General features: G+C 42.5%; 1 protein-coding gene across 1 annotated transcript; it reads right to left on the bottom strand.

The window, feature by feature from the left end:
• Positions 1-13,383: 13,383 nt before the first annotated feature.
• C2H3orf80 (chromosome 2 C3orf80 homolog) lies at positions 13,384-16,132 on the bottom strand. The gene has a single exon (XM_005546244.5). The coding sequence runs from the start codon at positions 15,969-15,971 to the stop codon at positions 15,228-15,230; it is 744 nt and encodes a 247-aa protein (XP_005546301.1). The 5' UTR covers positions 15,972-16,132; the 3' UTR covers positions 13,384-15,227.
• Positions 16,133-17,081: the final 949 nt, after the last annotated feature.

Here is a 17,081-nt window from a genome sequence, read left to right as displayed (position 1 = left end):
GCCGTTCAGATTCTTTCGTCCCACAGGGTGCTCCCTGGATGTGAGTGCTCAGAGAAGAGGCTTCCTGAGAGCCAAGCTAGATTGAGATACAACAATCTAGCTGCCCAGTGGAGCTACCAGGCTCTGGCATGGTACTGGGGAGTCTCTGCAAAGAGTCCTGTGATGTGATCCATCTTCAGGTCTCTCAGCCTTGGATACCAGCACCTGCTCCAGTGGAGGTAGCAGGAGAGTGAAGTGGACTCTGTGAGGGTCCTTTGTTGTGTTGTTGCTTATTGGTTGGCCTCTAGCCAGGAGGTGGTGCTTCCAGCTGCAGTATTATAGGGAGGATACAAGCTTGTCCTAAGGTCACCTGGATAAGTTTCTCAGGCAGTGGGTGGGGTTATAGGGCTACCAAGAGATTATGTCCTTTGTCTTCAGCTACCAGGGCAGGTAGAGAAAGTCCATCAGGTGGGGATAGGGATAGGCTTGTCTGAGCTCAGACTCTCCTTGGGCAGGGCTTGCTACAGCTGCTGCAGGGGATGGAGGTGTGGTTCTCAGGCTAATGGAGTTAGTTCCCAGGGGGATTATGGCTGCCTCTGCTGTGTCATGCAGGTCACCAGGGAAGTGGGGGAAAGTCAGCAGTTACAGGCCTCACCCAGCTCCCATGCAGCCCGAAAGGCCGATCTCACTCATACCCCTCTAATAGCACTGAGTTTATTTCCAGACAGGAGGTGAGCAGAGCTGAGGACTCGCCCCAGGCCCCAGGCTACCCAACCGGGAAAACAAGTGGGCTTTCAGGTTTTGCACCTCCCTGCCTGCTGCAACTTCTGTGCTTTGTCTGCACTCGTGGTTCACCCTCTTTCCCAGATTCTGTCCAGGAAACTTCACATTCAGTCGAAATTGTTACAAAGTTCATTTGGAAGTTTCCTTCTCCCTGTGGCCTTTCCCCAATTCCACTGGCAACCCTCCAGTGGACCCCTGTGAGACAAAGTCAGAAATGGATTTCCCAGGGGCTGAAAGTGCTCACAGGCACTCTCCTGCTGCTTCCTCTACTCCCGTATTTCCCTCAGCTCTCTAAGTTCGCCTTAACTCCAGGTAAGATCAACTTCTTCTCCAATGATCTGTGCCTTCAGGTTCCCAAGTAGGGATGTGTGTTTGGGGGTGGATGACCCCCTTTTCACACTTTTGGACACTTACAATTTTTTGGCTGTCTCTCAGAGCCTGCAGCAGCAATCAGCTTCCTTCAAAGGGTCTGTGTATTCTCTCGGCTTTCCTGGTATGTTCCTGCAGTAGTTCTTGGAGCAAAAGTTCACGATGTGAGTTTCCACATGTTGCTCTGTCTGTCCAAGTGGGAGCTGCAAGTTAGTCCTGGCTTCTATTCTCCATTTTCTTCCTAATTCCAACTTTTGTAATTTTAAAAAACAGTAAAAATGACTTTTAAAAAGCTTAAATGAGATAAATAGCATTTATGGAAAGTAATCTGAAAGTTGTACAGTTACCTATATAGTTTTATAGATAATTCTAGAATAAGGCCTCTAGAATAAAACTTGTTTTGAGATTGGCTCAAAGCATCCAATGTTAGAGTTTCTGTACTACATTATTTAGACATCTTGAGAAATTGCTTCCCTTGAGGCAAGTGTCAATGCTATGCCATTGTTTATACTGAAGATCTCATTTTTGGAAGCCCTGTGAAGCATATTTAGTGTTGAGATGGCCACATATGTTATTCTTGACCTTACAGTGTCTTCTTCATGAGAACCCACAGGAACGGCTTCTCCCAGATCTCAAGTAGTAGGAGGATTGTGCTTCTCTGAAGCATCTGGTCTGTATTTTACTTACTAAATGTCATGAATCCTTTAACTAGTCTGCCGCTGCTTTCATTGTATTTCCTACTTTAAAGCTCAGAACTGAGATATAGTCTTATTTTTTCAACTGCTTTCCTTTTTGCCCTGTTTTTTCATCTACTCTTGGGGGGTCTTGTTTTTTAAGTGTTTTTTTGTAAATACCCTTAAAACTGCTTCATTGTAAGTTACAGAATGGCTGGATGAATAAATAGGTAGACAGATGAGATAACTGATGTGTTTGTAATTTGACTTTTTTTAAACTTTTAAGTTCTATCTTCTGGAACCCTACAAAATAAGATTAAGTCTATTTCTACAAGTTAACACTTTAAATATTTAAAGATAATTATTCCCCTTGTTTGTCTCTTCTTCAGGTTAAAATCAGAAATGTTTATATCAAGGCTGGGCACGGTTGCTCGTGTCTGTAATCCCAGTACTTTGGGAGGCCGAGGCGGGCGGATCACTTGAGGTCAGGAGTTTGAAACCAGCCTGGCCAACATGACAAAACCCCATCTCTACTAAAATTACAAAAATTAGCCAGGTGTGATGGCAGGCGCCTGTAATCCCAGTTACTCAGGAGGCTGAGGCAGGAGGATCGCTTGAACCTGGGAGGCAGAGGTTGCAGTGAGCCGAGATCACACCGCTGCGCTCTAGCCTGGGCGACAGAGCGAGACTCTGTCTCAAGAAAGTTAAAAAAAAAAAAAAGAAATCCTTTTTTTTTTTTTTTTTTTTTTTTGAGACGGAGTCTCGCTCTGTCGCCCAGGCTGGAGCGCAGTGACCGGATCTCAGCTCACTGCAAACTCCGCCTCCCGGGTTCACGCCATTCTCCTGCCTCAGCCTCCGGAGTAGCTGGGACTACAGGCGCCCGCCACCTCGCCCGGCTAGTTTTTTGTATTTTTTAGTAGAGACGGGGTTTCACCGTGTTAGCCAGGATGGTCTCGATCTCCTGACCTTGTGATCCGCCCGTCTCGGCCTCCCAAAGTGCTGGGATTACAGGCTTGAGCCACCGGGCCCAGCCAAAAAAAGCCTTTATATCAGACTCCAGTTCCATGTCTGACAAGGATTTCAATGTCCATTGTGCCAATTCATTTACCCTCATTACTGAACTTGCCCTCCTCTATCTGCCTTAACCTTTATTCTCCCAGCTCTGTTCCTATAGCCCTGATGTCCATTCTCCATCTAGTAAATCTAGAGACCAGAGATTTACTTAGGCAGACAGACTGCATACTCCACAGCCCAACTCTAAACCACTGTGTATATGAAGTTCTTGTTTGTTTATTATTATTTTTTTAACAGAGTCTCCTTCTGTTGCCCAGGCTGGAGTGCAGGAACATGACCATAGCTCACTGCTGCCCCGAGCTCCTGGGCTCAGGTGATCCTCCCACCTTATCCTCCTGAATAGTTAGGACTACAGGTGTGTATCATCACACTCAGCTAATTTTTTTATTTTTCATAGAGATGGGGTCTCACTTTGTTGCCCAGGCTGGTCTTGAACTCCTAGGCTCAAGCAGTCCTTGCCTTGCCCTTCCAAAGTGCTGGGATTACAGGCATGGACCACCGCACTCAGCCTATATGAAGTCTTAACATTTGTATTCTACCACAAAAATATAAACAGAACCTTAATTTAAGAATGTGCTATTTTTGTCCTTACTCTGATATTAGCTACCACTGGGTATTTAGTGATATTATGTTAGACTCTGTGGTTCTCATTTTTATGCTGAACATACAAATCCCCTGATGTTTCTTTTTTTAAATATTGGAAAAGATTTACCAGCTATTTTAAAGAAATTATTTTCAATTTTTAAAGTTAACTAAGCCAGACTGGGAAGGAGGCACACTTGGTACTAATGGCCCATTAGCCGAACAAAATGGAAAAATGAAACAAACAAACAAACAAAAAAACCAAATCAGCATCTGAGTAGTTTTTTGTCAAACATTTCAGATTGTATCCATTTTATCCATTAAACATTTCTATATGCCTACAAATAAGTTTGAGTCGTTATTATAGATCCCCAGCACAGCTCCTAAGGTGTTTTTAATAGTGGTTTCTTTAAACAGCAAATTACAGCCACCATGCCTGTAATCTCAGCACTTTAGGAGGCTGAGGTAGGCAGATTGCTTGAGCTCAGGAGTTCGAGACTTCAGCCTGGGCAACATGGTGAAACCCTGTCTCTACAAGAAATACAAAAATTAGCTGGATGTGGTGGCACATGCCTATAGTCCCAGCTACTTGGGAGGCTGAGGTGGGAGGATCACTTGAGCTCTGGGGGTGGTAGGGGGGTCGAGGCTGCAGTGAGCCTTGATTGTGCTACTCCACTCCAGCCTAGCTAAAAGAGTGAGACCCTCAGAAAGAAAAAAAATAATAAAAGATATTCTGCAAGGTTAAATTAATTGTGTGTTGAGACATTGAGTGGTTGAGAACAGCAGCTCTGGAGTAAAACAGGCTGGATCAGCTTCCTGGATCTTCTACCTATCAGCCGTGTGACTTTGGGCACATTACTCAATCTCTTGGGGCCCTACTTTTCTTATCTGTAAAACGGGGTTAATAATCCTCACTTCCTCCTGCTGTGAATTTTAAGTGAAATAATACATGTAAAATGCCTAGCACAGTGCCTGGCATATGTCAGCATTCAGTTAATTATAGTTATTTTTGTTATAGTCATCATGATAGAAATGAAAAGTGTCACCCTCACAGCAAATGTTGAGCTTATATCTAAAGTTGGGTGAATGCCTATATTTTATTTATCGGAAGAAAGGCTAACATGTAAATGCTACCAAATGTTAAATCAGAGCAAGCTAGAATTAATGATATTTAACTTATCAAAGTGAATTGCCCGAGTTCAAACTCAGTAACTATACATTTCAGGAATTCATTAATGAAATTACTAATTATAACTGATTACAGATGTTTACTAAAATAGGTAGCCATAAAAATCTTAGGAGTACTGCAAAGCATAATTGGGAACCTGTAGAAACTCTAATATTCCTCAAGAGACTGATGAAAACAGCTGAAGAAAAGGCAAACGCTGTGGAAGACCTGGCAGGTATCAGAGAGCGCCCACAATCACTGAAAGAACCAGAGGAACAAATAAGTGGTGAAACACCCATAGAAATCTTATGAGCACTCCAAAGCATGAAACAGAACCAGCGGAAACTCTTAAGAATTCTCATGAAAATGCCAGGACACTTAAAATAAAACCAAAACCCACAGAAGACTGGCAGCTATCAGAGAGCTCCGGTAAACACCAAAAGAACTAGAGAAACAAATAAATGTTGATGATGTCAACAGAAAGTTTAGGAACACTTCAAAGCACAAACCCAGGAGACTGCTGGGGACGACTGGGGAAAATGCAATCAGGAAGAAAACCCGACAGGCATCAAAGGGCTTATGAAAATGCCAAAGCAGACAGTACAGTTAGAGAGAGAAAGCAACAAGAACCCCAGATCTGCCAAGTGGAAATGGTGAAACCTCACAGGGAGAAAGAGATTGTTTAGGATATCCAAAGAAAAGCCAGAACTGGCGGAAGACCCAACAGAAACCAAGGACCTTGGGAAAACTCCACAGCCAATTGCCGACCCAGAGAACAATCAACAAGAAACTTGGGATAGTGTCCAGGGCTCAGTGCAAATCAGCTGGACTTCTTACAACAATCAAGAAATTTCTGAGAACTTCTGTGAAAAAGATTGAACCCACAGAAGACCTGACAGGCACCAATAGACCAAAACTCCTAAAGAAATAAAGGCTGGTGCAGTCGTTGACGTCTGTAATCCCAGCACTTCAGGAGGCCAAGGTTGGAGGATCACTTGAGTACAGGAGTTTGAGACGAGCCTGAGCAACATAGCAAGACACACACACACAAAAAAAATAATAATAAAAATAAATAAATAAATAAATAAATAGTTTCAAATAGCTAGAAGGAGGATACTGAATGTCCCCAACACAAAGAAATGATAAATGTTTGAGATGATGGATCTGCTGATTACCCTGGTCTGGTCACTATACATTATAGGTATCAGAACATCACTATGTATCTCACAAATATGTACAATTACTATATGTCAACTAAAACGTGTAAAAAAAGGAAAAGATGAAAACAGTTACTTGAACTTAGCATGTTTTCAAGAAATATTTGTAATAGGAAGAAAAGTAAAATAAAGCCCAGTTGGATTCTGTTTCCACTAGGAAAAAAAAAAAAAAGGAGGAAACAAGGAGAATATTTTTTCTTTCTTTTTTGAGAGAGAGTCTCCCTCTGTCACCCAGGCTGGAGTGCACTGGTGTCGGCTCACTGTAACCTCTGCTTTCTGGGTTCGAGAGATTCTCGTGCCTCATCATCCTAAGTACCTGGGATTACAGGCGTGCATCATTACACTGGCTAATTTTTGTATTTTTAGTAGAGATGGGGTTTCACCATGTTGCCCAGGCTGGTCTCGAACTTCTGGCCTCAAGGCCAGGTCTCGAACCACCTGCCTTGGCCTCCAAAAGTGCTGGTAACTCAGATGTGAGACACTGCGCCTGACCAAGATTTGACAGGTGTCAAGAACCTCATGACAACTCTTTTGTGGAGATGTGAATCGGCAGAAAATTTTACAGGCATCAAGAAACTTTTGAAAATTTCTAAGGTATATCTAGTAGAAGATCTGGCAGACATTCCAATGCTTATAGAAACTTAGAAATTCCAAATTCTAAAAACTTGCTCATAGGAAACCTTAGTACACATTCAACTATATTAGACAGAACTAGAAAAAACAGTTGGCTAAAACACCTATTATAAAAAATACGAAAAATACTACTCAATGGCTGGGTGCAGTGGCTCATGCCTGTAAGCCTACCACTTTGGGAGACTGAGGTAGGAGGATCACTTGAGGTCAGGAGTTTGAGACCAGACTGGCCAACATGGAGAAACCCCATCTCTATTGAAAATACAAAAATTTGCCGGGCATGGTGGCATGCACCTGTAATCCTGGCTCCTTGTGTAGCTGAGGCAGGAGAATTACTTGAACCTGGGAGGTAGAAGTTGCAGTGAGTCGAGATCACACCACTGCACTCCAGCTTGTGAGACTCTGTCTGGAAAAAAAGAAAAAATACTACTCAAGAAAGCCAAGCACTAGAAAACAATATACACAACATACAGAGATTTTATGTTCTATTTAGAGTTCAAATTTGATTGTACAAGTGTTCAGTCAAAAGAAAATGTGGAAGACCATACAAAGACTACAGCCCTTTTTTTAAGGTTAGTCAACTGACCATGAAGCCCTCCTCAGAGCAGTAACAAGAATTCTGGACAGATATACAGCTACAATTAAGCATTAATCAGGCTGCACTTTGGCCCACTTCCTTGTAATCAAAAGTCAGGGTGGCACTAGATACTAATTATTTGCATGCCCATTCTTCCCATAAATAGGATTTCTGACCTTTGAATGATAAAACTCTTGTTTAAGAATTGCTTCAACAGATCCTGAATTCCAGAAGTACAGCTGAGACAATAAGTTTGAAGACCACCACAGAGGAACCAAATGAGCATGAGAATACTGATGCTGTCCCATGACCACACCTTTGTACTCTGACCAATCAATGAGTTCAACACTTTGGCCCACACCAAAACCAAAATCCTCAGGGAGACAGATTTGAGGTTTTCTCTCATCTCCTCTTCTATTTGGTGGCCCTATGATTAAACCTCTTTCTCTGCTGCAACCAGATGTCTCTGCATGTTAACTTCCTTGTGCATCAGGCAATGAACCTATTATAATTACAATCATTCAGAACTTTTTAAAACACCAAAAGAAAACACTGACCCAAGCAAGAGTTATCAGTAGCTTATTGAAACCATCAAGAAAAAAGAACAGTGCAGTTGAAGACTTATTGGAATGAAAACACTTATGACAGAACCCAAACGAAAACATCATTTGGAATTATATAATAGATTTGAAGAAATGTTTGATCCAGTGAACAAAAATAAGAATCGACCAGGAGATCTGTCAAGAAAACTTCTTTTGTAATCCTTGTTAATATGAATCTAAAACGAATGCTTCTGAAACTGGAGACATGGTCAAAGAACATGCAAGACTGAGTTGTCAAAGAACCAGATCTACCCTAAAAAATAAAGATTTTCAAGAATCTAAAACCTTTGCCTAGCCAAACAGATATGTGCAAAGAGAAATTAATATAAAGGAATATAACCTTTTTTTTTTTTTTTTTTTTGAGGCGGATTCTTGCTCTGTCACACAGGCTGGAATGCAATGGTGCAATCTCCACTCACTGCAACCTTCACCTCCTGACTTCAGGTGATACACCTGCCTCAACCTCCCAAAGTGCTTGGATTACAGGTGTGAGCCATCATGACTGGCCATAAGCTTAATTTTCAAAAAAGTTGAGTCAGGGAATGTCCCCGTGTCCTAGACCCAAATACAGAACTGATACAAACTGCAAGAGTCTCAGTTGCTTACATCAACAGAAAAGATTCAAATAAATAAAGTTTAAAAGAATATTGTGAAGATGCCTGGCGTGGTGGCTCACGCCTGTAATCCCAGCACCTTGGGAGGCCATGGCAGATCACTTGAGGTCAGGAGTTCAAGACCAGCCTGGCCAGCATGGTGAAACCCCATCTCTACTAAAAATACAAATATTAGCCAGGTGTGGTGGTACATGCTTGTAGTCCCAGCTACTCAGGAGGCTGAGGCAGGAGAATCACTTGAACCCGGAAGGCGGAGGTTGCAGTGAGCCGAGATAGCGCCACTGCACTCTAGCCTGGGCAACAGAGCAAGACTATTTCAAAAAACAAAAAAAGAATATTGTGAAGCTTTTCCAAGAGAAAAACTCAGAAGACAGAGCTATGAAACAAAAGACAGTGAGTGTAACATAGCGGGGGGTTAGGGGGTGGTGCAGAGGGGGTTAGTGGGATGGGAGAAGGTAAAACTAGTATAAATCTTCAGGCATCTGATGGTTTGGCTAGTTTAACAGGGATTATACACGTGGAAAAGAATGATAAACCAATGAAGAATTTGCAACAAAAATTTAAATCTACAAATAGAGAGAAGATATTTGTAAGACCTAGAAAAATAATCAAAATTAATTTTTATCCGGTGGTATCTTTGGTCAATACAGAGGAAAAACTTCACACAAACCAAAATGAAACAGGAGTAACCTGGAAGGTTCTAATCCTCTGTCTGATGAAACTAACATAGGCAACAAAGAGGCAGAAAATAAAACTATTTCTGGTTCTTCAGACAAGCTCCTAATGCAATGGGGATTAGATGCATATAACTTCAAGATCATATTTGCAAGCAGGAATAAAAGAAATGTAAAGGTAGAGATATTTTCTAGTCTACCTAGTAAAACAGAGATACCATATGCAGAGGAAGTTTAAGAGGAGCCCATGCAAAAAATCCATAAGAACGTTATAAAAGATAGAGCAATCAATTGTAAATCAAGTTACCTTTGAGGTCCAGGGACTCAAGTGAGGTCTTTCCTACAAACACAGAGGATATGATCTTTTAACTAGTACAACAAATAGAATGTCTGCGAGCAAGGATAGGAAGAAAACAGGCGATCATTACTCACAAAAAGTGACACACACACAGGATACCACAAGAATGCCTGTGAGAAAAAAATCCAGTAGAAAGATGTAGTAGTCTACGAAGAAAGAATATGCTTGAGGTTTGGAAGCCAAAATAAGATGCCTGTCATTACTAAAATGCAAGGGTCTAATTATTTGTCCTAATATAGCAGAGAACACATCTTTGGGGAAAGATGGGGAGAAAAGTGCTGATAATCCCTCTAGGAAAATCCAGGTGAGAAAGCAGAAGATAAAGAGGTAGTAGTACATCTGGATCTATTACATTTGAGATTTAGAACAGTCCTAGCTGGGCACCTGAAAAGATTTGATTGTCCGGCATCACAGAGAAAAGCTCCATAGATAATAACAGATAAAAAAAGTTTACAGTCCTTTAGTAGATAAAGAGGAAAAACCACACCTGTGTCAACATGGAAAAGCTACAGAAGTCAGATGCAAAGAGAAAACAAAGGAAGCACGTTGGAAAATACCATTTTACTAAAAGAAGAAACTGTGCAAAAGGTGAAGCCATAACCAGAGAGAGAAGAAAGCACAGCAGAATAACGTGGAGTTCTAAGAGATGTGTTTCTGAGGAAACATCTACTGAAAATCTAAAGCAGGATAAGAACAATCACACAAAAAGGAAATAAGAACAGCAAGATATCAGACAAGATACTCAGCTAAGAAGCTGAAGAGGAGATAAAAATAATACTGTCTGGTTTGGAGACAAACATAAGTATCTCCACCATTGTATAATTTTTGCCATAAAATTAATAAAAGTGGGCTGGATGTGGTGGCTCATGCCTGCAATCCCAGCATTTTCAAAGGCCAAGGTGGGAGGATTTCTTGAGCCCACGAATTTGAGACCAGCCTGGGCAGCATAGTGAGACCTTGTTTCAACGAAAAAAGTTAAAAATTAGCCAGACATGGTTGTGCACTCCTGTACCCAGTGACCAGGAGGCTGAGAAGAGAAGATCACTTGAGCCTGGGAGGTTGAGGCTGCAGTGAGCTGTGATCACACCACTGCACTCCAGTGTGGGTGACAGAGAAAGATATTGTCTCAAAAAAAAAATAAATTTAAAAAGTGAGTTATGTAAATAAAAATGAATAAATAATAAAATTAGGTTCTACATGTAATTAAGTATGACAAAAGTATTGGTTTTACTTGATATTTGGTTATTTTTACAGGCAAAATTTTACAAAGGAATACTGTAACTTTTCTGGTATTACCCATGTGGAAGAAAGAATGGCCTAATTGTTTGTCATTAGCTGTTGCTGATTCATTCCTTGGTTGACAAAATACCTTTCCTTAGTCTACCAGTTATTAGCCTTTTCATCAATGCATGAAAGGAGAATGAAAAAGTAAATCATAAACTACTGAGGTCAGATATGAACTTGCCAAATATTCTATTATTGATCGGTTTAGGAAACTTACACTTTTGAAGAGATGGTTAATACTTGCTGCTCAAAATAAAACTCAACATACATCATTATTTCTCTCAAGCTGAAAACCCAAATTAATTACAATTCATAAAATTTTTAATAAAAGTCAGATCAGAATATTGTATAAATCTAGACATCATATTCATGTTATATGAGTTTCAGCTTTGAATTGTTTCCTTTATTAATTCCACTTGAGAGAAACTGTATACAAAAAGTACAACATTAAGGTACTTAGCATATTGCCTTTCAAATTGTTAACTGAGTCCATTTCCTTAATATTCCCTCTGGCCTTTACAATTGAATCTTGTTTTCCTTATAGAGTACATTTCATGCCCTTTGACATAATTGCCAATGCCATTTTCCATGGTTGAAGCACACTCACGTTTGCAGAATGTGGCAATTAATGGCCTCTTAAAACTATCATTCTATCTCAAGAAAACATTTTCCCCTTGGTTAAGATATTGAACACCCATAACATTGCTTCTAAGCAACTGATGATTACACACACACACACACACACACACACACACACACACACACACTACAGTCATCCCTAGGTATCCATAGAGATTAGTTTTAGGACCCCCTGCAAAGGTCAAAATCAACTCCCTGATATAAAATCGTGTAGTATTTGCATATAACCTATATGTATCCTCCCATATACTTTACATCTCCTCTAGATGACTTATAACACTTAATACAATATAAATGTTATATAGTTGTTATAACGTATTGTTTAATTTGCATTTTTAAAAGCTATATTTCTTAAAAATATTTTCAAAAAATTAAAAAAATATATTTTCTATCTGCAGTTGGTTGCATCTGCAGATGCAGAACCCACAGATACAGGAGAGCCAACTGTATATATACAATATACATATTTACATATCTAACACCTAAATTTAGAAAATCAATCATGTTTTTTTGCATTCCAGATGGATTACAATATGCAGGACCATTATTCCCCTACTCAAGAGAAGTCAGTGAAAATAAAATGTGCTTAAAATGTTTTAGTATTGGAATTACTTTGTAACTGAAAACCAGGAGCAAAAGTTCACTTAGTACTGGAAAACACTGCACGCCTAGGTGGGTTAAGATATATATGCCACAGGCTGGGCATGGTGGCTCACGTCTATAATCCCAGAACTTTGGGAGGACAAGGCAGGCAGATCACTTGAGCCCAGGAGAATGAGACTAACCTGGGCAACATGGCAAAACCCCATCTCTACAAAAAAATACAAAAATTAGCTGGGTGTGGTGGTGTGTACCTATAGTCCCAGCCACGCAGGAGGCTGAGGCAAGAGGATCCCTTGAGCCCAGAAGGTCAAGGCTGCAGTGAGTGGTGATCATGCCACTGCACTTCAGCCTGGGCAACAAAGTGAGCTCTTTTCTCAAAAAAAAAAAAAAAAAAATATATATATATATATATATGTGTGTATATATATATATATACCATAAAATTAGTGTTCCATATTAATTCCATTAATATTTCATGCCATAAGTTAATAGTATATTATTCTACATATAGTTAAAGAACACAATGTTCTATCCTCCACTTTTACTATGGAATATTAAAAAGAAGTAAAATCATCTCTTTGTTTTTTAGGTAACAGGATAACCATTTTCTATATTAATAAACACATGCAATGATATATAATAGGTTCTGTCTATATAATAAATAATTTCCAAGTGAAATCTATAAAGCTTAACACCCAGATACTGCCCTTACTGCTTTAAAAATGTTTCTATCCAGGCAATCCAACGTTATGAACACACAGGTTCTGTGTGTGTTAATATGGTCTGTTATATGTGTATGTATTCCCATGAGGCATGTTCATTTATCATTAATAAAATACTGTTTTAAAGAATTTTTTCCACAAAATTATGCCTGAACAAAATTGTCCTTGGTAAATCAATGGATTGCAAGAAAAAAAACCCCACAGTAGAGTCAAACTCATTTCTATTGAACTGAGGGATGTGAATAAAAGCTTGTGGGTTGGGCAGGTAAAAAACAGGTGAAAACTTGTCATTTTAAAATTCAGTAGAACCTCATTGTGTGATTGGTATCAAGTGTAATTACCACTTTATAGACATTCTAGATTTTAGGGAGAGAAATGTTCCATAGTTGATAAAAGAGAAATATACTTGATCCATATTTTTCATAGGATTTTGTTGAATTTCTTTAAGATGTTATGGTAACAACATATAGACTGCTTCATATACTGGCACAGGTATTATTTGGATATCTAGGTTGATGTTGCAGATACAGGTAACATTTGTGAAATGTGAAAAACAGTAACTTCAAAGAATAAATTATTTTTTAAAATACGGCAACTTTCCAGTTTGAATGGTAAGTAGTATTGATAGCCACCTATAACAAAAATATACGGTATTTGAGCAATATTAATATGTGATTATCTATATAATGTAATTAAATTTTGTACCATTCTCAACTGATATAGCCTCAACTCCTGATACTTTTGTCAATTCACAGCTCAAATTGCTTTAAATGACAAATAGACATATTTCATATTTTGATACACTACCATATAGCCATGCATCTGATAAAATTTGCACAGAGAAAAGATTTTAATGTTTTTGCTATGTTTTAATACACTTCAAATGATTTTTCTTTAGTCACAAGGTCATTAGTTTTTAGAAGTTTAAAGTAAATCATCCTCTTTTATTACAATTCAGACATTTAAAAATTTCTCAGAACTGTCAGACTTTTTCAACCAGCCTTTAAAAGTTTAATCAAATAATTTTCTTCTAATACAAGTCAGATATTTTAAAATTTTTCAGGAGTGGCAGACTTCTTCAATCAGAAGAACAATGTTCTAAAAACATGTATGAGATCCATGTGTGTAATCATTCTTGATATAACAACATTCACCTTTTCCCAAGCAGAGAAACCTTTTGTATTTCCTTCTCCTTTCAGGAGAATGACAAACTGTATTAACACTATTATAAACAATGTGTATATAGTACATAGACAATATGCATATGTACATTACACACAATGTATTAAAATATATTATATTATCTTTTACTTTTAAAGGGCGTGTCACAGAACAGGAAACTGATACAATGACACTTCTTTCTTAAAAGAAGCTGACTGAATCCTTCTGTAGCACATTACCGCACAATTAATGGCTTTAAACAAAAGTTACAAGTCACAAGTTCTTATGTTTTGGATCATGTTGTGGAATGTATTCCAAATGAAAAATGGAGGAGAAAGTGCACAACATCATATGCTTCATGGTATGGCATATACATGTCAATTATTTTTACATATAGTTATGTGATGAATGATACAATTAAGAGCTATACTACATAATGCATACAATTATTATAAAAAGTTATATATTATGCCACAGTACTAAAAATAAAATATATTCTTCTCAAATAGTGAAAATAAGATATCCGTCAATGTTTTTAGGTCACATATGCTTCCTCGTTTGACCATACCTCTGTTTTTCTTTTTTAATGAAATAATTTCATGAATTATTAAACAATAATGACAGAGTATGGGCAATTTCCTGACCATTAATGGCCTACAAAAAGTGATAAGACGATTACCTTGTCATGAATTTGCTGAAATACCCTACTGTTGCATTCAATGCATGATAAAAATATTAGAATAAAAGACAAATAAATATAAATACCTTCTCAGTTACTGAACAATCAAAAGTCCAGTCGAGTGGATACACATGGTTGCTGTGCCCTGAGTAGGTACAGCAACTAACCTTGTATCACAGGTGTTCCCCATAGCCCACTCCCCGCACTCCACCTAATTGTGAAACACCAGCTGTGACTATTTGCTCGATCAGGAAGACACTGAGGGATTTTTTGGGGGTCTGCCGCACAGAAGCGATTCCACCATACCCAAGTGGCGCTCTCCCACACCCACGTGCAGCAGTCCCCGGTCGCAGCTGGTCCTCAACGGCTCCTCGCCCTCTGCCCACCCTGGGAGACCGTGACCTGTCCAGGTGGTAGGTAGGGAAAGGAGAGGAACTGCACTCCTTTCTCCTCAGCCCTAAAGAAGACCGCCCTTCTCTCGACGCACCAAAGAGCTCACAAGTTCTCTTTGACTGGGGAAGCAGGCACTTACGAGTGAACCACAATACGAGGCAAGGCAGAGGGCGGGTACATCCTTCGAAGGTGCGCTCGAGGGTCGCCTGCTGCAGCCGCACCCGCCACACGTGCCCCACGTTTCTTTGAACGGAATGAAACGCAGAGAAACATAAGATCCTGGGAGAACGCGAGGGAGACGAGTGACCCCAACCCGGTTGCGGGGTGCCAGGCAGTTAGGCCAGGGTGCCAGATAAGGTCTGAGGCAGTTGGCAGCGGCACCCCGGCCGTTGCGTGCCACCCGTAGCCCCCAGCCCTGCACCAGCCGCCGATCCCCGAGCGCTCAGATAAGGGGGAAGCGGCCCTCGCCGCCGTCGGGCTCCGCGGCGACCCCGCCTCGCGGGCGGCCGAGCACTGACACTGGCAGCACGACCTCCCCGGGGCTGAGCTGCTGCAGCCGCATGGACTCCTCGTAGGTGGGCAGATACTTGACCTCCTCGTAGCTGGGCAGCTGCAGGAAGACCGGCGACACTACACGCAGCTCGTGCTCTGAGGCGCAGGAGGGGTCCAAGCGCCCGCCGCCTCCCCGGCCTCGGCCGCCGCCGCCACTGTCCAGCAGTGAGTCTTGCGAGCCGGCTGCCGCCTCGTCGCGTAGCAGAGCGGGCGAGTCGTCGTCGTCGTCGGGCGGCCCCGCGCCCCCCAGCGGTCCGGCGCCCCCAGGAGGCCCGGGCCGCTGTCCTGGGCGCGCCTGGCCTCGCGGGTACCTGCGTGGACTGGGGCAGATGATGCGCTGCAGGAAATAGCCGATGGCGAAGAGCACCAGCAGGATGAGCAGCCCGGAGAGCTTGCGAACGAACCAGCCCACGTTGTCCAGGAAGGCGTGCAGCGGTAGCTTGCAGCAGCGTACCGCCGTGGCGTTGGTCGCGTCGCAGCAGCGCTCCCGCTCGCCGCACGCCAGCTCCGCGCAGCCCCCGCCGCCCCGCGAGGGCGCCACCAGCGCCAGCGCCAGCAGTAGCAGCAGCGGCAGCAGAGGCGGCGGCGCTGGAGCCACCGACAGGCCCTCGGCCGTGACCCCAGGTCCCCACATGGCCCGCGCAGACCTCGGCTAACGTCCGGGACGGGAGGCTGGGGAGTCCGTCCGCCCGCGCGTCCGTCGGCCCCTCCCCGGCGCTCCTCTCTGGTCCCGCGCGCGCCGCCTCCCGCGCCTCAGCTACCTGCGGCCGGAGCAGTCCTCACTTGGCCACGCTTGGGCGGGAGGAGGAGCCCGCGGCGCGCCTAGGCTGCGGGAGGCGGCTGCTACTCGCGGCCCAAGCAGCTGCCCGAGCTTCTGATCTTAACCTCGCGCGCCCAACCGCCCGGGCCGGGTGCAAGGGGTCCGGAGCCTCCCTAAATGGCAGAGGCAGCCCGCGAGGGGCTGCCGTGGGCATCTTGGCCCCGGCCGTCCGCGTTTTTCCTCCCCCGCCTTGTCGCTCTCTGGGACTAGAAGGGTTAACTCTCTGCTCTCAGCCCGGGAGCCCCTTGATCTTGATTAATTCAGCCTTCGCGCTTAGGCCCGCCAGACGGGCGGGGGCTCTCGTTCGCGTAGGTGTCTCCGTTTTAAGTGATTGGATTTCCCCAGGAATGTTATTTAAATTGACTTGCGACTGGGATTCGCTTACCATCTTTCTTGTGATCTTCCAATTAAAAATAGATGATGACCATTAATGGCCAGTCAGTCCCCTCTGCTGTCCCAGAGTTTGGGGATGGGGGGCGGGGACCGGCGGATAATTCTGCTTGCAGGCAGGTCCAGGGAACTGAGAACTCGCGATTCCCAGGAAACCTCCAGAACAGGTAGAGAATTTCTCATAGAGGGGCAGATCAGGGCACCACAGAGGTAGCCCCAGAGGGACAGGGAAGCACTCTGTCAAGGTGACCTTAGTTAATCAAGGAGAAATGAGGGAAACGTATTTTCCCAGTGGCTCATCCGACAAGCCCCACTGGGTCCGAAGCACAGAGCAAAGATTTGGGTTGCGGGGGTGAAAGGAGGCCCCCGCCTTGAGCATAAATAACATATCCGTGAAATGTCTAAGGAGGTTGCAAGTGATTGGCAACGTTCTTGAGCATTGATTTGCGCCCAAAGGGTCTTTTTCAAGATTATTATTGTTCGCAAAGTTTGACTTTAAAGGAAGTTTGTGCTCCCACTTAACATGGAACAGCG

Source organism: Macaca fascicularis, chromosome 2 (genome assembly GCF_037993035.2).
Source record: "Macaca fascicularis isolate 582-1 chromosome 2, T2T-MFA8v1.1".
NCBI classification, from domain to species: Eukaryota; Metazoa; Chordata; class Mammalia; order Primates; family Cercopithecidae; genus Macaca; species Macaca fascicularis.
This window is presented reverse-complemented; position numbering and strand designations above follow the sequence as displayed.

Excerpts from the sequence above, each read along its gene's own strand:
- C2H3orf80 (XM_005546244.5), bottom strand. The coding sequence starts at position 15,971 with ATGTGGGGACCTGGGGTCACGGCCGAGGGCCTGTCGGTGGCTCCAGCG.